Source organism: Ursus arctos, unplaced genomic scaffold, assembly GCF_023065955.2.
Source record: "Ursus arctos isolate Adak ecotype North America unplaced genomic scaffold, UrsArc2.0 scaffold_5, whole genome shotgun sequence".
In the NCBI taxonomy this organism is placed as follows: domain Eukaryota; kingdom Metazoa; phylum Chordata; class Mammalia; order Carnivora; family Ursidae; genus Ursus; species Ursus arctos.
This window is the reverse complement of record NW_026623067.1, coordinates 57823311-57843935: the sequence shown is the minus strand read 5'-3', so window position 1 is coordinate 57843935 and position 20625 is coordinate 57823311. Positions and strand designations below refer to the sequence as shown.

At 44.3% G+C, this 20625-nt stretch overlaps 1 protein-coding gene and 1 long non-coding RNA gene across 3 annotated transcripts in view; one reads left to right on the top strand and one right to left on the bottom strand.

The window, feature by feature from the left end:
• LOC123001064 (uncharacterized) overlaps window positions 1-14303 on the top strand; it is a 40007-nt gene extending 25704 nt beyond the window's left edge. Inside the window, exons 4-6 of one of the 2 annotated variants that reach the window (XR_008957579.1) lie at window positions 599-644; window positions 5686-5820; window positions 11394-14303. This is a non-coding gene — a long non-coding RNA (uncharacterized LOC123001064). The remainder of the gene's footprint in view (window positions 1-598; window positions 645-5685; window positions 5821-11393) is intronic. The other variant, XR_006409590.3, reaches the window with a different exon arrangement.
• Window positions 14304-14869: 566 nt separating this feature from the next.
• Window positions 14870-16142, bottom strand: TMEM174 (transmembrane protein 174). The gene is made up of 2 exons (XM_026498803.4): window positions 15409-16142; window positions 14870-15219 (listed from the first exon to the last, which is right to left on the bottom strand). Exons 1-2 carry the CDS (start codon window positions 16032-16034, stop codon window positions 15114-15116), a joined length of 732 nt encoding a protein of 243 aa, XP_026354588.3. The 5' UTR covers window positions 16035-16142; the 3' UTR covers window positions 14870-15113.
• Between the last annotated feature and the right edge of the window lie 4483 nt (window positions 16143-20625).

The window sequence follows — 20625 nt, the reverse complement described above, 5'->3', positions numbered from 1 at the left end:
CTGCATACAGGTACTTATAAATATTAAAACAATGATATATGGAAGAATATTTATTAAAATCTTAACTATGCTGTCATTATTGGGTGGTTTTTACTTCTTTTTGCTTATCTGTATTTTCTCATTGTTCTACAATAAGCATGTGTTACGTAAGGTATGGAATATAGGCTGCCCTAGGTCCTTTCAATATGTAAATGCTTCACGTAGGAAGCTGCTTCCTGGCTGTAAGTTGGAATCCTTCCAAGGTATTGCTGGATTAACAAGATTTCTACAGTTCCTGGGGTATATAACATAGTGGTTTATGAGTGTGCACTCTGTAGGTTTGATTCTATCTCCACACCTTGCTAGCTGGTGAAATAGAATAATGATAGTGCCTACCTCCTAGGCTCTTTTTGAACTCAGTGAATGTTATTACTGGCTTCTCTCTCTTCCCCCCGCCACACACACCAGACCCTTACATGAACAGACATGAAGGTGGTGTAGACCCACTAGGGCTTCTCAAAATTTAGTATGTATGTGAAGGACCAAGAGATCTTGTTTAAATGAGGGTTCTGACTCAGGAGGTCTGTTCCTAAGATTCTCCGTTTCTAACAACCTCTAGGTGATGTCACGCTGCTGATCCACGGACCATGCTTTGAGACAGGAAGGTAAGGATGAGTTAATGTCTTTTTACAATGTCCAGGAACTACATGCCCTTAAATGTATTCAGATATTACCTGTCGTAAGGATTGTCTTCTCCTTTGGGCAGTACTCTGTCATTCTGTCCATCAGTAAACATAGAACCCTACTTCTGTGTGTAAGACCCTGTGCTGGGTTCTGGGAAATCAAGGTATCTGTTACAAGACAGGGCCCTGCCCTGAAGGAGCTTGCATTCAACACCTGAGCTTGAAGATCTCAGCAGTTGTGAAAAGAACTTATCCTGGGTCCTAAGTGAGGGCTCCAGACAGTGAGTGAATGAAAGCAGGATTCCAGGGTCTGTTTTAAATGCTGTAGAGAACTCAAGTCCAAATACTTACTTTGAAATGTTGAGGATTAACACATGCTCCAGATGCGGGCTTGCATGAGTAAGTCTTAACAGTTAACGTGAGTCATGTCTCTCTGTATAAATATCTGCTCCCATAGGATCTGTGAGGTTGTGGTGTATTGTTTTCATAGTTGCAAGTCCTCCCCATTCCTTGTTGAATGGAAGAACCAGGGGTTGAGATATGGAAGTCATCTGGAACATAAATACATAGGCTTGCGGCCATACCACACCATTGTATCCATTGTGTAAGGAACATGTTTGTCTCATTTGGCTGCATTTTGTGGGGCTTTCAGCTCCTGCTGTATTCCATTTGAAGATTATTATTTACTATGGAAACAGTGATGTCAAGTTGATGTGGGTGGGACTCGGGCCATGAACAAACACAAAATAGTTCATCACCCAGGGTGCAAGTTATTATTAGGCATAGGAGTTGCCAGTTCGGGCAGGCACCCCTCCATGTTTGCCGGGGAGCAGCCTGGCAGGCCATGGGGTGGCACACTTGGGAGAAAGTGTCCATTTTAATGGCACGAGTGTCTTGGAATAAAGCTGTTAACCCTGCTGCAACAGGACATGGTCTGCCCACAGGAGTAATAGGAAAGAAGAGATAAGTGATCCACTGTTGAAAGATTTTCTTGAGTGATGATCGCCCTAGGAAGCAAGAACGCTCTTTGACATAAGGAATTTCTGTGAGGTGGGGACACTTTGGTTGGGAACTCCCGGAAAATGGGGCTTTCTGGGAGTGCTTGGGGTTGAGCAGGCCTGAGGTTGGCATGAACTGCCGTGGGAAGCCATGGGGCCAAAGAGAGCCGTAGGCCTCGCTCATGGGGACGGGGGCATAGAGAAGACTTCCCAGTAGCATCATTTTTATCATGCGCTGGCTATGTGCAGACATTATATCCCTTGGCTCTCTCAATAAGCCGTGTGTTTGACCTGAATAATAGTGTTGCTTCCGCCTCACAGATGTGGAAACTGAGCCTTAGGGAAGGCAAGAACTTGCCAAAGATCATAACAGAATGATGGAGTGAGATGAACCCATTCTGACTCCAGAACCTACTTTTTGAAACACCACTCCATGTCCTTAAAGTACAAGATGGAAGCACAACCTCAAAGTTTGCCGTGCTCTGCTCACAGGGTTCTGTTATCACTAGCTCCACAAAACACACACTGTGGTCTGGTGACAGAGCCCCCATCCGGTCAGGGGTGGGGGTGGGGTAGCTGGAGGGTGACCAGGTTCCCTATGCTGGTCTTCCCTGGGGAAGGCAATGAAATCTTAGACCGGAGCCTGTACGAGAATACCATTGCCTCACTTTATGAAGCTCCTACCAAGGCTCCAGGCACGTGCTAAGGAACACAGAGGCCCAGACTGTTCCACTCAACAGATAAAGGGGGCAGACGTATGACGGTTTTCGGAGAAATACTCAAAGTTACTGAGCCAGTAAGGAGCCAAATCATGGGACTACGGGAGTCAGCCCTTGACTGCTCTGCTCTTCCGCATGTGGACCAGAGACCTAGTGACCGCAGGGGAGCGGGAGGGCCACCAAGGTCCTGGACTGCATGCTCGTTCATCGGGACAGTGTAGGAGGCGCCTTTCACAAGGCTGAGGGGAGATGGAGGCCGGGAGAAGCCTCAGCCAGATTTACAACTATTTAGTACTTCTTGTGGGACGTACTCTTCTCTCAGCACCCAGAACCTTCTTCTCCTTGCATGGTTTGCCCCTGCATTATTCACCTATATGCACATGTTCTAAGTGCCACTGAGTGTTTCCCTTGTGCCAAACATGGGGCCTTTTGGTGGCAGGGAGGGGTCAGTGGGGCCCTCTGACCTGAGGCCCCAGCTCGAGGGAGAAGTTTGGCAAGGAGGACGCTACATCACAAGTGCTGGTTTCACCCGCAAACTCTAGCCTCTCAGTCTTTGCGTAGAAATTGAAAAAGAAGAAAATGAAAAGAAAAAAAATTCCCAGCAGACAACATAAATGAAAAGCTCTGTGTAGAAGCTCATGGAAAACCAGTCCTTTGCTTCTAATGATATCTGGGTCTGAGAGGGAAGGCGGCTCAGCCCCCACAGTCCGGGACCACGTCTGGACGAGCTGCGTGCCCTGGTTGGAGTGATGGAATTGAAGAAGTGCTTTGTGAACTCTGACGGGAGACTTGAGTGGGAGTTGCTGTTTTAATTACATAAAACACAAATCTTAGAAAATACCCAAGAAAGGAAGCTCAGGATCAGGGGCAGATTAGAAGTAAAATTGAGGATCGTGTAAGCCTTTCAGAAACCCCAAATTATACGATGCCTTCATTTTTGACCCTAGGCACAGATTGCTGGTTTGGGGCCCAATTTCCAGATTTCCTTTTCAGTTCTTTTTCTTTCCCTTTCTTTTCTTTTCTTTCTTTTTCTTTCACTCTCTCTCTCTCTCTCGTTTCTTTCTTTCTTTCTTTCTTTCTTTCTTTCTTTCTTTCTTTCTTTCTTTCGGGAAGGCATACTCATCTCTCTACTGTCCTCTGCCACGTTTTTGCTTCTCCACTGCCACCCAGGGCTGTGACTTCAGTCTGTGTTGGTTATCCCCAGTATAGCTGCAGGGGGCACCATTCACATCAAAGTCGATGTGAGTCAGACCATCGGTTCTTAAACTTGGTTGCACATTGGAGTCACTTGGGAGACTTTAAACATTATAGACATCTTGGTCCCTCCTCTAGAGAGTCTGATTTAATTGGTTTGAGATGCAGTCTGGGCATTGGGATTTTTCAGGCTGTTCAGGTGGCTTTAATAGGCAGCCATGTTTGAGAACCACTGAATTAGACTATGCTGTGAATGGTGTCCACTGGGGGAATGTGTGGTGTACAATGTCTTAGCCCTTCAAATTGGCCCTGCCCGTACACATATGTCATCTTCAATGACCTGAACTTGCTAGTAGGAGAGATCACAGACTAAGTATATACTTCTCTGCCTTTTGAGTCACAGTTTCCCTTGGGTTGGGATTGAGGTTGAAGAGAGTATAGGTACTGACCTCTGAGCCTTTGAAGGCTCTCTTATACTTCCTGCATCCTTCTGAAGGGTGAGGGAGAGGCAGGGGTCTAATCCTGCTGAAAATGGGGAGTTTGTCAAACCCGGTTTTGGAGGCTGCATAACTCTGGTGCTCTGCCCAGGGTAAGCATGCTGTTTTGATCTCCTGACTGAGTGATTTAGGCGCTCAGAAGAATCTGGCTTATTTCCCCTGGTGCCTAGGTTGTAAATCAGCCACTGTTAGCAGCTGCATTTTACTCTCTCAGGCCACAAGGGAACTGTAGTAGTTTTTACTGAATTAGCAACTTAATTGCACTAAATATAGCTCTAATGCCTCAAAGAAGTTATGGCAGCTCCCAAAGGTGTCTGGCTTCCTATACTCTCCCCCTCCCTCCCCACCCCAAACTCAAGGAACAAGTTAAATGCTGAACAATTCAAGTTATTGAATCCCAGCTTCTGGAATGAATGCAGTTTGTTTTGAATATGTCAGTATCATTTAATCCTGCTATGTGAATTTAATGTCACTGTTTCCCTAACAACTAATGTCCTTCAAATGTGAAGATGGGGGACACTGAAAATCCCACAAAAACCCAGAGAAATGAGACAAATATGTAACACAGCAAGTTCTTGGTGTCATGGTTCAGTCAAAAGCTTGCCTGTTTTACAAGTTAGATGCTCTGTAATTTATTGATGCTTCCTGCTGATGCAAACATCTGTCGTTCTAAAATTACAAGGCAAGCTTCTTTGGCTGAAACCTTGCATCTCGCATGTGTATTTAGACTTGGCACTTCAAAGTTAATATTTTTGGTTCAGCAGAGGGATTCCAAACAAATATTTTCTGAAAAGTTCCACATTCTTGAGCAGATAGTTGAATCTAGACTGAGTGAGAGAGAGAGGACCAAGTGTGGAAGAGGCTTCTAGTCCCTCCCCAGCATCCATTCTACTCTCCTCCCTTTGCAAAAGAACAGCAGTAACAAAAACCAACTCTGTTTCCCAGAATGCTTTGGCAGCTTGTTGAAGCCACAGGACCAAACTCTGGTCGGTGAGGCAGAAGTGGAAGTATAACATGGAGCTTCCAGGAGGGCTTTCTTTAAGAGAATAGAATCAGGTGTGAGGTGTGTTCTTTTTCTTTTCTTTTTCTCCTTCCTTCTACCTTCTAGAATGGGGGCATAATGCTAAGCTTCCACAGTCACCTTGGACATGAGATGGCTTGGAAGAGGAAAGCAAGGTGCCGAATAAAAATGGCAGGAAGATAGGCATCGAGGCCACCAATGATAGGAATCAGCCTACCTACGTCTGGGCTTTTTATAGGGAAGAGAGAAACTTCTCCTGTTTGAGTTAATGTTATTTGGGGTCTTTAGTGCTATGAAAACAAATCTAATTCCAAGTGATGGATTATGGTAGGGGAAAATTAATAGAAAAATCATTTCTCCAATGTATGTAAGCACGTTTTGGCCTCTTTGTCCACCTGCTAGAGTGAACAGCATTATTTGAGAAAACGTACATAACAATTTCTTGTGCTCAGCAAGGTTAAGCAACCTGCCTAAAGTCACTTAGCTAATAAGCGGCATCCCACCTGGGCTTATACTTGAGCCTACTTTCCCTGTCAGGGAAGCATATGCCTTACTAATCACAACTCTGCAGACGTTGTCGTTCTTGATCAACAGTGTCATCGTGTTTAATCGCCAGCAGGCTGCGCAGTGATCAGGTCTGGCCTGAGCCCACCCCAAACCCAAGCAGCCTGAGAGAAACCTGGTTACTCTGGAGATGCTGCCCCTTCTGGAATCTGCCAGCCTTCATGAGTAAGCTTTTGTACATCTCTCCTTCACCCAGTCCTCACCTAGGATGTTCCCAGTAAATGGTAATAGACTTTGTGTTACAGGAGGGAGAAGACTGCTCTAAGCTTCCACAGAAAGTTACCTTTGCTTAGAAGATTTTAGTAACAGGTGGTTCCATGGACAAGGTTTGTTGGCCTTCTGCAACTGTATGTTCAAATCAGGCCAGTTACTATATTGATAGTGTAGCCTGAGAAAGCATTCAGTAACTGACGTGGCTAGTCATGGAAATGAGATTTGTCAATACATCAACTGCTTCTCTCTATATACTGAGAATAGTCTATTCTCTTACCGTGGGGCCCACAGCAGAGCCATGAGGTGGCTCCCTCCATGGACCACGAGGGCTCTGAGGGTATGTATACCCAGTGCCTGGCTCTCTGCCTGCCAATAGCATGAGCCTCCTGAAAGTTTGTTAATTAAAGAGTTGAACGAGTTTCTGAGTGCCTGTAATGCTAACCCTGAATAATGTTTTCTCAGTGTTGTACCTTGATACCATGGTTGGCATGGGAGTGAAACCCAATCTTAAAAATACATAAGAAATAGTTATATAATCCATGTAAAGATAGACCCTTTGTGGCTAATCTTAACACACTGTCACACTTAAAGGAAACAGGTTTCTCTAAATGTAACAGAAAAATCAAAATAATGGTGGCTTAAACAAGATTTAAAACTTTTCTTCTCTTTCATTTAAAAGAAGTCTGGAGTAGACAATCAGGCAACATCACAGTCATTGAGGACTCAACCTTTTCTGTCTTTCTGCTGCATCTGTGTAACAAGTAGCTTCTATTCTCAAGGTCACCTCATGGTCCGAGCTGGCTGCTGGGTGTTCTGTGACTACATATAAGTTGTAGTATTTCAGAATGAGGAAAAGCAGAAAGTCAAAAAAGGAATTCCCCTAGCTATCTGTTTTCCAAGGAGTCTTTCTGAAAGCCCCGTTCCCAAACTTCTTCTTACATCCAGTTGGCCAGAACTGAATTACATGCTCAAACTTAGCTGCAAAGGAGGCTGGGAAATGTAGTGTTTCAGGTCGGCTCATTGCCACTCCTTCTTCTCTGCCCCTAATCATATAGGCTAGCCATTCTCAACACTTCGGCTTTTGGAAGTCATTTATTCCCTTGAAATATATTGAGGAACCCAAAGAATTTTTTTATGTGGTATCTATTAGTACTTACCATATTAGAAATGAAAACCAAAAAAGATTAAATATTTATTTGTTTATTCATTAAAAAATTACATTATCTATATCAAGTCATCACATTGTACAGTTTAAAATCTTATAATTTTACTTGTCAGTTATACCTCCATAAAGCTGAAAAATATTAAAATAGCTCCAGGACCTTCAAAAAAATTAAAACATAAAAATAAAAATTACAGGGGCACCTGGGTGGCTCAGTTGGTTAAGCCTTCGGCTCTGATCATCATCCCAGTAGGGAGTCTGCTTCTCCCTCTCGCCCTCCCCCTCCCCCTGCTCCTTTTCTCTCTCTCTCTCACTCTCTCTCTCTATCAAATAAATAGGTAAAATCTTTAAAAAAATAAAATAAAATAAAAATTATAGGGGCACCTGGCTGGCTCAGTTGGAAGAGCATGCAACTCTTGATTCATCTTAGAATCATGAGTTCAAGCCCCATGTTGGGTGTGGAGATTGCTTAAAACAAACAAACTTTAAAAAAAAAATAGAGAAAGTAAAAAATAAATAAAAATTACAATTATATGCAGTTTACGTTTTAAATAACATATTTTTTTCCAACGTAGAAAAAAAAGGTGCGAAGAGTGGTATTTCTTTCCAATTTTGCAAATTTTAAAAAAATATCTAACTTAACAGAGGACAGCCAGATTCTCATATCTCCTTCTCCATTGAATCTGTTGCAATGTGTTGTTTTGGTTGAGCTATATGAAGAGAACCTGGTTTTGCACAGATGTGTAAGTTGGAAAATATAGAAGTATTTTTAAAGCTTTGGAGATAACCGTAGGTATTATTCTTTGATATTACACCAAAACTCACATGGCAGTTTCTTAAAGGCTAGTTGCAATGTGAAATCTGAAATCATATCAATGAATATTGTATACTCCGTTACATGAAAACCCATGGGTTCATGTAGTATGTTGAACGCGTGTTGTACATGCACATGATTTTGTGATATCATCTAGTGCACATGTGGAAAATATTCATTCAGTGAGTTATTCAGACCTTTCAAATGTTGACATATCTCATTATATAATATTTTTTTAAATCACATTTTTAAATACCACTTTGATCTTACAACTAAAGTCCACTTTTGGAGAAGTTGTCAAGCTCATGATGACAAATAAAAGTTTTTCAGAAATTCTCATTTTCACTTGAAATGTTGAATGTTATTGTGGGCCACAAACACTGTCAGTTACTTCCCTTGAAGTGACAAACTCACTTTGTTCAGGTTTGAGAAGATGTCTGCCAAATGCACAAATCGAAGTAGCTGTGGTGCCTCCTGCCACAGGCCTTCGAGAACCACAGAGTAAGCCGGGAGGTGGGTCAGGGGGTCAGCTGAGCAGGGGACCAGAAAGGTGACCCCCGAAGGTGAGTCTGAATGAGAGGCAGACACACTCTAGTCTGAACCTGTTCTCTTTGGAGCTTTGTAGACAGAGCTTTTTGTTTTCCCTTCGTAGTCTATTTGCCTTCTGAGAAATTCCAAACATGTTTTCGTGGCTCCTGCTCAGACTGTTGAGGGATCAGGGCGTCCTTCCTGGCTGAAGTGGGATCAGGCCGGCCCCAGAGGCCCAGAAGGAAGCTGGATAGCGGGAGGGCCCCAGAGGGAAAGAGGGGGGGGGTGGCTGCTGCAGGCACTCACGTCCTTGCACACCCATCCAGAGAGGGAAGAGGAGGAAATGGTGCGCAGTTAATCCCGTAGCTCCTTCCGATGAGGAATCAGGTAACTTAGGTTACTCTCCGTTTCACCCCCGAAGGTACAGAGGTAAGTGAATTGCTGCTGTGGTGAGCAGTTTTTCAAGGTGTGAAGGTGGAGGCTGGGTTGAGAAAATGATCAAAGAAAGAGCCTGTGGTATCTGACTCATGACGCCCTCCGTGGGCTGCTGCGCCGCTGACATTGGTCAGTGTTTACCTAACATTGAACAGTAGCCCGCAGAGGACTTCAGCAACAACACGGATGTGTGTGCACACACAGGGTGAGCGAGGCTTCTCTCCCCCGAGCCCTTGTGTGTGTGTGTCCATGTAAAAGTGTTGTTCATTTACAAGGTACTCGTGTCCACATGTCTGTATACAACCGTATTTGCATCTATGTGTCTTGTGTGTTTATCCGTGGGATATATAAGCAGCGGTGACAATGAACATTATTTACCTCAGGACTCAAGAAGATGATGTTAACAATAAAACACGTGGAGAGAGATCATTTCTTTCTCTTCTTCCTCTATTCTAAAAATAATTTTATGAACAGGTAGTAAATTTACATGGTAAAAAAAAATTTATAATTAGCATGGACTAAAGTCTCCCATCCCCTGCGTCAGAAATGATTACCAGTTCTTACGTATTCATCAAAACATATATATTAAAAAAGTGTATACACACACATATTCCTTTTTTAAATTTATTTCTTTAAGCTAATAAATGTGAGGATTCCAGCAGGAAGATCGCTAACTTCTTACATAAGCTTCATTTTCAGCCCCTTGTGTATCAGCAGAGTCCAGCACACATAGTTGTGTCTATGATTTACACAAGTGTAAGTTTTGTGCCGGAGGACAAATTCTTTGTTTCAGAAGAAAGCTTCTGGAACCCAGAAAACTGATCTCCTTCCCAGTTCATCTGGTTATTAATCTTCTTAAAAAAGCTCAAGACAAATAAAATTCCTGTATCTGAGCCCTTTGTGGTATCCCAGAGGCAGGTGAGAATCATTCCCATGGAGTTGTCTTCACTTTCTGATTTGTCATCAATTCTTAAGAGCAATCCAGGAAAGGTTTATTTAGCATAGCTCTCTGCTGATTTTATAACCAACTGCTGACTGCTTGGGACATAAAACTCTTGATGATTTACAGGTAGTAAATGGGCAAGAAATCCATAAATCACATTCTAGGAGGGTATAGGTGAACACACACGCACACACACACTTATACTTAACCACCTTAAAAGGAAGAGTTGTAGGCATGTCCAGAAAATATATTCATTTTTAATTTGGGGAGAATTGGGAACTCATTGGCGAGAGGTCCACAATCAATAACCTCTGTGAATTAAATTGTACCAGGTAATATTTTAATGTTCAGTAAGAGGCTTTGCCCGTTATTTACTTATTGATTTATTTTGAGGATTTATTTATTTATTTTAGAGAGAGAGAGAGGGTGAGCGGGGGGAGGGGAAGAGGAGGAGAGAGAGAGAGAGAATCTCAAGCAGACTCCCTGCTGAAAGTGGAGCCCAACTTGGGGCTCCATCCCAGGACCCTGAGCTCATGATCTGAACCAAAATCAAGAGTTGGAGGCTTAACCAGCTGAGCCACCCAGGTGCCCCTGCTTATTAATTCTTAAAGAGGAGACTCTGGTTCCCACTTCTGAAATGTTCAAAGGAGTTTTTATGATCTCTAGAGGAAAGAACTCTTTTTTCTACCAAGTCAAAAATGCTAAAGGTTGTCAGAGTTTTCAGATACTCTTGAAACTATTCTGCAACAGATATTTCTCAACTAAACACTCACTTAAAGATCTCCTTTTGTTTTCATGTATATATTTCTTCTAGGCCCATGTTTAGGAAAGTCTCTAGTAATGTGCTAAAATCAGAAAAAATAAGTTTCTAATTCCAGGGAAGTCCTGGAGTTTCAGGGAACTGACAGAGAAGGAGATACAAAGTGAAAAATCTTGAAAAACATTTTTGCTTGGAAAGTGAAATTTAATAATAACAATGAATAATGAATGTATAATTAATAATTTGCCAACTGTCTGCCTCCCAAAATATAGTATAATATAACTAGAAATTTAGTATGCATTTAGCAAAAAGTGAATATCATTTGGATCCTGACTCAAGCAAAATGAAGAGGTAAAAATAAAATAGAGAAAACTGGGGTAAATAGAACACTGACTAGATATTTGATAATATTAAGTATAAATTTTTTTAGACATAATAACGGTGTGATTTTTTTTGAGTCTTTATCTTTTAAAGATACGCAATGAAATATTTTAGGATGACATGATTTGCTTTTTAAAAATCCAGTTGGACGATACAAATATCAAATCATTATATGGAACAATTGAAACTAACAAAATGTTGTATGTCAATTATATCTCCATTTAAAAAAAGAAAAAAGAGATTTAAAAAAATAAAAAGATGAAAAACCCTGAAAAAAATAATAAAAATCCAGTTGGGGGATTGTGGGCAGGGGTATAAATGAAACAGGATTGGCCATGAGTTGAGGTTGGTGATGGCCACACAGTGTTTGATGTACTATTATCTCTAGGATTTGAGATTTTTCATGTTGTAGAAAACACCAGAACAGCTAAGTTGCACTGGAGTGGTCCTGAATCACCTATCTGATAGATAATTTCTTTATTTCCGCTTTGTTGTTCAACAGGAGCCGGGTGCTGGTTGTGCGGAGGGGTCTGCATGAGGCCGAGTGGTGTGAGTTGCAGTCAGCAGACAGTGCCCTGGTGACCTTGACAGGCAGGGACACTACTGAGAACCAGACAGGAAGTTTTCTTTGTTGGTAAGAAGTCTACCCCACGGTTCCTATGAGGAGCTTCTGTTTGGGGGAGCAACACCAGCCATGGGGGGGGGGGTGTGTGGGGCTTCAGCCATCCCTGCTCCAGGGATCCAGCAGCGAACAAGGCCAATGAGGCGCCCCAGAGGTCAGAAGCTGAAAACAGACACCCACAGCCAGCTCTTCACAAACGAGAGCTTTATTTTTATGCTGTACCCCTACCTTCTGCCAAATAAGTGGGGGAGAACACTGAAAGGGCTGATTATGTAGTCGAGAGCCACTGAGTGCAAGTGAAGCTTAGACTCGTGTCTGGCACAGTGGAGCGAAGGGAGAAGGACCGTGGTCTCCGGGAAGCACCCCACCTCTGCAAAACACCTCCCAGAGTTCTGCAGGAGGATGTGAACGCAGCAGACCCACACTGCTCAGGGGATCTGTCCCTCTGTTGGCCCAAGGGCAGAAAGAAGACGTCCTAAGAGCTTTGTGAAAATGTCTTCCCCTTGGTGGCCGGGCCTCACCTCTCAGGCCTCAATAATCCCTGTCCTGCCCTGTCAAGATCCTCAGCTGTCATCCCTCTCTCCAGCCAAAAGGCCCAGCCCCAGTCAGCTCCTGGGAGATGTTTCCAGACAACATTACATTCTTAAGAAGCCCGTCTCCTTTGATTAATAAGACCTTCTAGCTTGCTTTTGAATTCTATATAGACGGTGGGAACATGCCCGCACACAGCACCCCACTGAAGGCTGAGGGTGGTGGAGAAGGATGTTCCCTGGTGGTGTGGTCACTTAGGTCTGAGCTTTGCCAGCGAGGTCAGTATTACCCCTATGTGACTCTAGGTCTTGCCCACAATCAGATCACAGCTCCCTCCTCATTAAAGGCCTTTCAGTGGCTTTCCAGTTGCTCTGCAGACACAGCCTAAATTGTTCAACAAGGCTGACCAGGCCCCTCGGGTTCTGGCCTGGGCACTGAAATTTTGAGCATGTGACCAAAGCTGGGACCACTTCCCCCACTGGTAATCTCAGGGTGGATAGCACAGCCAGGACCAGACAGACTCTAATTCACTATCCCCAGGTCAGTCCTCTGTTCATCCCTGATAAGACACTGAGAGAAAGAATGATAAAAGGCAAATTTCTGGTTGACAATCTGGAAACTTGGCCAGGAGTGTGTCCTTGCTGGTCAGAGACCAAGGAAAAATCTGGTGTTGGAATCCACAAGCCATGAAGTGGGCTTCCCATCATGCTGGTGCCTGCAACCCCCGGATAAAGATGGAGAGCATGGTGTCTAGAAGCCAGAGAGCAAGGGGATGGGAGTCTCGGGTAGCAGAAGGTGGCTCTGTTTGAGCGCGGCCACAGTGGGGTGGTACGGTTTACACAGCCCGCAAGGCACCCCCTGATGCTAGGAGGGGTTGCCAGCCATCTCCCTCCTTCTCTTTGACTGGGTACCAGCTACTGTTCCTTCAGCTCCCAGCACAGTCCTCAGAGGTCAAGAGACACCAGTCGCATGGCTACCCAGTGTGAACAGTGCTCCCTGGGGTTATGCAAGTCAAGGGCCTTGACTTCACTTCCTCAAGCAAGCCCCCATGACCCTCCTGACCAGTCCAAATCCCTCCTGAAGCTACAGGACCCTTCATGGATGTCAGAGGGTATCTGATCAGATCTGTCTCCCTGCCTCCCCCAGACTAGAAGCTCTGTGAGGGCAGAGCAGAAGCTCTGCTCTTCTGTGGTTGGTTGTTCCACTGTTATATACCCATGTGATGGCCCATGTCTGGCCACAGAGTGGATACCCCATAACTAAATGCTGAATGAATGAACACATACCCCTCCCACCCCCCGACTATTGCAGGCCAGCCACCCACCTTGAGCTCTCGAAGCTCTGATGCACAGTTTGGGAGGCATCAATTATCTCTGTGTTAGCCCTTTTTCTCCCTTGGAACAGGGACAGTTGGTGCTGAATCATTCTGCAGTCCAGAGCTAAAGACTCCCCAAGGCCACTTCCCTGCATGTGGGACTCCTGGCATCCCTGGGAGAAATTCTTCCTGCCCTGCTGCCACATGTGGACACCCTCTCCTAACATATTTTTCCAGTTTGAGCTTCCCTCAATGCTTATCATAACCCAAATCCAGGAATCTAAAGTTGTGGGGAGAGTGAGGATGAGCAGGGAAAGGGGTCAGGGAGGCAGGCACGCAGGGCATTGTTGCCAGTGGGCATGGTGCTGGTGAGGCTCGGCTGTGTCTCTGTCACCACACTTCCTCCCCAGAACTGCTGGCCCTCAGCCAGGAATCCAATATTTCATGAATATTGCTTCTGTAAACAGAATCCTATTTTTCCATCACCTTCTATCATCACACATCAAAATGAATTCTCTTATAAAAGGTTCTGTTCCTAAGATATAATACAAATCACAACAATATGCCAAGCATATTTTAATCATATTCTTGAAAAACTAGATGATTTGATAAAAATTAATTAAAATCACTCCCTATATACACATGGTACCAAAATTTTAAGGAATTGCTAAAACCTATCTTCCCCTTAGGGAAGATAAGGGATGAGCCTCCCTTATCTCAAGTGGCAGGAAAATAAGGAAAATATTTTCTTTTAAAACCCGACAGTTATAACTGTCTCTTCTTAAGTCTTCGATCTGTTGTGGTTGTTTATTATACAGTTCAGTTTCAGAGGGATTAAGGGCACCAACTTCTTTTATAAAGAAGGTGAGCATGTCTTGACCATAAAGATCGTCTCCGTGATTCATGATTTTCCAGGTATTGACACGAGGCTCTTTTTGTCTAATTCAGCAGAACTCATCGACAGGTGCTTAGAGAAGTCCCCATGTTCTGTTGGTCACTGGACCCAGGTAGCTCCTGTCCAACACAGATCCCAGCCTGGGTGGGCAAACCAAGTTTTAGCCTTGCCAAGAGTCACTGGGACCCAGTGATCACGTAAGGATTTATTGACATCATTGTCCTATCATATTTATTTTGTATGGTTATTAGTTTATTTTGTAGCCAGGTATCTAATCCTTTTTTTAAACAGGAGACATTATTTTGTTTTATTCCACTAAAAAAATGTTTTGCAGCCTTCAGGATACTCAGAGTTCTCAAGGGACACTGGATGGCAACCGTGTTGTTTGGGAATCTGCAAACCCCCTCCGGGGGACTGAGAATAAGTACTAGGAAATCTCCAATGGAGACTATTTTCTCTTCCCTTCTCCCTGCCGCCCCCCCCCCCTCACTGCCATGGAAACTCCCAGCGTCACAGCAGCAGTGATTTTCCCCTTGGCTGCTGGAGTTAAAATTGAGACGCCAGTGCCTTCCCGTAGGAAAGGGGTGGGTTGTGGACCAAGTGAATTTCCTGCCCATGAACCATATGCAGGGGATGTCCAGCTGTACCAGAAGGAAATTTCCCCACCCCTGCCTAATTTTTACCCATCTAAGATATTTTCTTTCCCATTTCCCCTCCCTCCACACCCCCATCCTATCCCCCTCAAATAGTATCTTTCAGGCTGCGTGGGCTGCTCTGCTGTCTAACCTCTGAAGGTCACAGCACCTAACACCTCATTTGTCAGCAATAATGACTTGAATGCTGTGCCCTCAGCATCAGTCTAGCGAGGGAGGGAATATATTTCCTCATAGGGGGGAGGAGAGAAGCAGGTGGAGTCCTCGTCTCCCAGCTGTGTCTCTTCTAGCTGGTCAGCATCAGGGCTGGATCTGAAATGGGAGCAGAAAACACAGACCGGTTACAGTCTACACTGCCTGTCTCAGAACCAGCACTGCCATCCTGGCAACAGTCCACACAGACACTTGCCTTCTCCCAGCACCTTCCTTACATACCAGACAAAGTCATGGGCCACGACTGTGACAGCTGGAAGGGGAGTGTCCTCACTCCACACAACGTACCTGTCATTTCCACTGGCCACGAAGGAAGGGTAGTCTGGGTCACCAACAAATGCAGTGTTCTCTGGAGGATAGATGGTGTAGTACTGAGGAGGGCTTGGCGTGGCGGTCACCACCCCTCCAGGTGGTATGAGACCACAGGGGTTCACCACTGGCTGCAGGTAGGCCGTGTTCATCCCAAGGGGCTCTTGAGAACTGTAAGGAGGAGGGATATACTGCACCACAGTGGCCCCATGGAAGGTGATGGGTTGGTTGATACCAGTGAAAACAAATGATTGTCCTCCTGCCGTCTGCTCCGAATCCAGGACCCTTTCCTCACTTTCCTTGCACACCTGGCAGGAGAGCATTTTGAACTTGCACACGGCAATCAGGATGAATGTCACCCCGACAGACAGCAGGATGGGCCCAAGGAGCTGAGTCCATTCAAAGTGGGAGACACCTTGGTATTTGATCCAGCCCATGATGGTGAACGTGATCCCCACCAGTCCCAGGAAGATGCCTGAGAAGAGCAAGGTGGCCCCTGCCTTGTCATCATCGGACACCTGGATGTCAGAGGCGCTGGGTGTGTAAGGAGTGACGGAAAACACGTTGAGAGGGAAGTCCTCCAAGCGGCTGCTGCCCTGCTCCATCGTCGGCCCGTGGTCACCCCGCTTCCTGCAGGGGAAGGGAGTGTGAGGGCTCCTGAGAGCTGAGCGGAACAATCACAGGCTCCGATTAGTTATGGAAGAACTTTGGGCCTCTGTGGTTAACAGGGTATGACACGCAGAGGCCTGAACTTTGTTTAGAAGAATAAAGGTCTGAGAAACGAAGCTTGAAGTTTTCTCATACACTGTCAACAATTGGAGGTTTCTGTTTTGCAATTCAGTGATTAGCTCTCTCTCATTCACATTCATTCACTCATTCAAAAAGTATTTGAGCCTATCCTCATGTGCTAGCAGGTGCTTTCCTAGATGCTAAAGGCACTCTTCTCAAGCTGTTTGCATCCTACCAAAACCAGGATTGTAGAGACGGTGGAGCCACCTCAGGGGCCTCTGGTGGAACGGGGGCCCTTGATGTACCTGTCCAGTGCTCACTTTTCCTGCTGAGTCGGCTCGTGGGAAATAAGCAGACACCCATTTCTTGACTGTGTGTGCATCCTTCCCACATCAGGATCTTGAGCTGGGATGACACTTTACCTCCCACACCTCTCACTGAGCTCTGAGGTGCTGCTGTCTTATGGCCAGCCCCTGTGTCTTTTGCTTTCAGCATGTGGGGAATGGTTCCAGCTGGGGGTGAGCAAGGACAGCTTAGGAAACATGCCACATCATTGGCAAAGGTTGAATGAGCATCAGGTGTGACCTGACATCTAGGGGACACCCACTTCGGACCCTTCCTCAATGGTGGCAGCACAGCCCCTGATCTCCAAGGTGAAGTCAACAGCTATGTTTTCAAGGCTGCTGTTTTTTGCAACCAAACCCAAGCTAATTCAGAGAAGAAAGCTTGGTCTTCAAAGACATTATCTGTCATTCATAACTATGGAATTGCAAAGTGGCCCCATGAATTTCTTCCTTTGCAGATCAGTAACTGTAGCCCTTTTTTCCTTTCCAGCTCAGGTCTTATCCAAACAGATGTCTCTCTTTGGTGGTTAAATATTATATTAGCTCCCTTTGCCAATATTGAGCAGAAGGTCCAGGAAAACATTTGCCCTCTTGCCCTAGGCAAGGCTTCCCAAACTTTCCTGATGATAAAGATCACCAGGGCCACTTTTTAAAAAGGCAAAATCTGAGTTCTTTACTCAGACCAACAGAACCAAAATTTCCAAGGAAGTCTAAGAGCCCCAAGTGGCTTTTCTCATGGGAAACTTTGTAAACCCTACTCCAAGTTAATCCCAAGTGCTCCTGGGAGACCAGGGGACTTTGTTCCCCACGGAAAATCTCTCCCCCCTGCTACAAGATAAGGCCTGTAATCTTCAACTTCATTTCCAGATGGGAAAGCAAGCCGGTGGCCCCTTCAGGTACCTTCTTAAGCATGTCCCTGAGCAGCCAGGATGGAGTGATGGTGCAGTTGGAGTCATCTGTCCCCTTTCCCAATGAGATACAGCAAAGATCCAGGGAAGCCAGCTTTTCTCTTTAATCATCAAAATTCTGCTCAGCCAACCTGACATTCTTTTCATGCTCTTAATCCCTGAGTTAACTGCTGAAACAGTCCCTGGCATTTAGAAAAAGCTAGGCTCTCAAAATTCTTCTTCTCAATCACTCAGTTTACGTTTCTCGTTTGTCTTTAGCTTCATCCACTTTCAGTTAAAAGAATGACTGGGAACAGAGCAGAGCAGAGAGATCACCTTTATGAAACTAATCCACAAAAGCAAAACTGGAATGACTTTCAGAGCAGACAGTTCAGGAAATTCTCTAGTTAAATTTCCGAGGGCACCTTGATTTAGCTTCTCCCTCCAAAAGCTCAAACTCTGTCTATATGGTAAATAGAGATTTTTAAAAGCCTAACAAACCAAACTCAATAGCATATTGAAAGGATTATATGCTATGACCAAGTGGGATTTATTCTTGGAATGCAAGGATGGTTCAACATTCAAAAATCAATCATTGTAATACATTGCATCAACAGAATGAAGGGGGGGAAAACCTGTGTACTTAATTGAGATCAGAAAAGAAGTGTTAAGGATTATTTTTTTAGATTTATTTATTTATTTATTTGAGAGCCAGAAAGAGAGAAAAAGCACACATGAGTGGGGAGAGAGGTCGAAGGAGAGAGTCCCAAACAGACTCCCTACTGAGCACGGAGCCTGACTCAGGGCTTAATCCCACGACCCATGAGATCTCCACTGAGTTGAAATCACAAGTCGGAAGTTCAACCAACTAAGCCACCCAGGTGCCCCCAAGTGTTAAGGATTATTGAACACTTATGATGGACCAGGTATGATTCTTGGTATTTAATATACATGGTATCATTTCGTCCTTTCAACGACCAGGTCATATATAGTCAGTCACGAAAACTATGTTGAGCTCTAGGGCCTGGGGTCCTCTGCAGGCTTGACCATGGCAGCTTCACGGCAGCTGGGCCCTGGACACCCACAACCACAAAAGAACATCTGACTCTGCTTTTCCCTGTTAAGTCATTTTGATTTCTCTCTTCTTAGATTAGATCTTATTTAACTAATGATGTGTTTAATATAATTCTTATATACACAGTATTTCCACATGTGGATAACTCCTAGATTTATGTAGTATAGGTATTACATTTAAAACTTAGTAGATTGCATATTATTTCAACCATTAATGTATTTCAGCATGGAAAGAGACATTTAAAACAATGAAGTTATTTTAGTCTGAGAAAAGAAAAGAAAACTGCTGATAATTAAGCTCCAAACCACCCTTAGACACCCTGCTTTAGCTGAGACTCTACTATGTATATTTTTCCTTTGCCAGGTGGCTCCATGTTAGGCTCTGGCTCCTGGGGCACTGGAGGGAGATTGCAAGGTAGGAGCAAGGAGAAAGAAATTACTATGTCCTATTTTGCTTGCTCTTACTATCACTGTCACTCCAGGAGATTTCATCATCCTGGCAGTAACAATTCCAATTTCCAGGAGATTCCCCCCCAATACACCCAGACCAGCCTCATGGGCCCCTTCAGAAATACCAGCATCGTATGGTGTATTTGAAAGATGCCAAGAGAGTAAATCTTTAAAGTTCTCATCACAAGAAGAAAAGAAACATTCTCTAACTATGTATGGTGATGGATGGTAAGTAGAATTATTGTGATTATTTCGCAATATCTATACATAGTAAATCATTATGTTGTTCACCTGAAACTAATGAATGTTAATTTTTAAAAATGACCAGCACCAGCCAGAGAGTGCTTCCTCCCCAGAGGTTTTGGGGTTTTGGTTTTGTGTACTAGATCACCAGTTTATTAGAAAAGGATGTAACTCAGGGACAGGCAGATGGTCTCGTGAAAGGGCAGGGAGTTTCCACGCTCTCTCAGAGCACACCCTCTCCCCAAAGCTCCATGTGCTCACAACCCTGGATGTTCTCTGAATCCATCCCCTTGGGCTTTTATGGAGGCTCCCCAGAGCTTCTTGGCCCTAGAGCCTCGGATGTCAGCACTAGCCGAGTGGCATTTTCTATTCAGAAAGCTGGGTCCCAATTCTATGGAGGTGTACTTACCGGATAGTTTAGATTTAATGTGTTAATTTGTACAGCCGAAAGTGGCTTTAAAGGTGTATGTGATTGGTTGACTGAAACTTGGACTCTCTAGTGGTTTATATTCAATGAGATTGAGATACCAGGATTTCTGTGCCATAATGTAGAGGAATTCAAAGACATTGGGAGATAGAGATGTTGGAGTGAATTTTTCATGACTGATTTGCCCACCTATTTCCCACCAATTGATCCCTTCCCTAAGGCATTGACAAATACCCCAGTGCGGAGAGCACTAGCTCCCTTGAAAAGCTTTCTGATTGCTGTCTTCTATAGGCCAGGTATGAGGTCAAGAGATTTTGCCAGTATGGTAGGCTCCCTTATTTTAATGGGGATGGCATGCAAATTTCAGACTAGTAGAGGCCAAGTGAAAGCACTTAATAAACAGAGACAAGATGAGTGTAGTTTATTGTAATGGGCAACAGGGATAAAGAATTACCAGAATATTTTGATCCACAAGAATCTGTGGATATGGCAAACTGATCATGGTGTCTCTAGGAACAAAATGCATGAACATCCTACAAAAATGTTACTGGATTTGTAGAACAGGAAAAAATCCAGATCTGGGGTCCAAAATCCTGACTTGTGTTATCATCATGGAGAGCCAAGGCTTCTTATCGTTTTCATACTTAAGCTGCTCAGAGACCTGGAGCTCCATGACTGAAGGGGAAACTGGGTTCCCTCCCGCTTGAGAAAGAACTCTGCAACACTGCCTCAAGGATATTCTTTAAATCACCCTCCAGCTATTCCTTCAAGGACTTACAGCCATTTGCCTTTACTTCTTAGAAATTGATATACATTGACTCTGAACTGACACTCATTTCTAGGGGCCCAAAATACCACTGTGGTCCAAAAGTTAAAGTTGCGGGGGGGGGGGCTTTTAATGGTCAGGTGATCCATGGAGTTTTGTCTTGTTTAAATGACGAAAGGGCCAGTAGGTCTATGAGTCCACCATGTGTTTATTTAGCTAGCTCTTGAATGTAAAATATTTGGCCACTGGCAAATCCCCAATTGGCTCTCTAACCTA

Bases quoted from the DNA above. Each gene is read 5' to 3' on its own strand.
- TMEM174 (XM_026498803.4), bottom strand. From the start codon at position 16,034: ATGGAGCAGGGCAGCAGCCGCTTGGAGGACTTCCCTCTCAACGTGTTT. The intron at 15,220-15,408 runs GTACGTTGTGTG...CTCCCATTTCAG, and splicing joins GTGGCCAGTGGAAATGACAG to ATCCAGCCCTGATGCTGACC.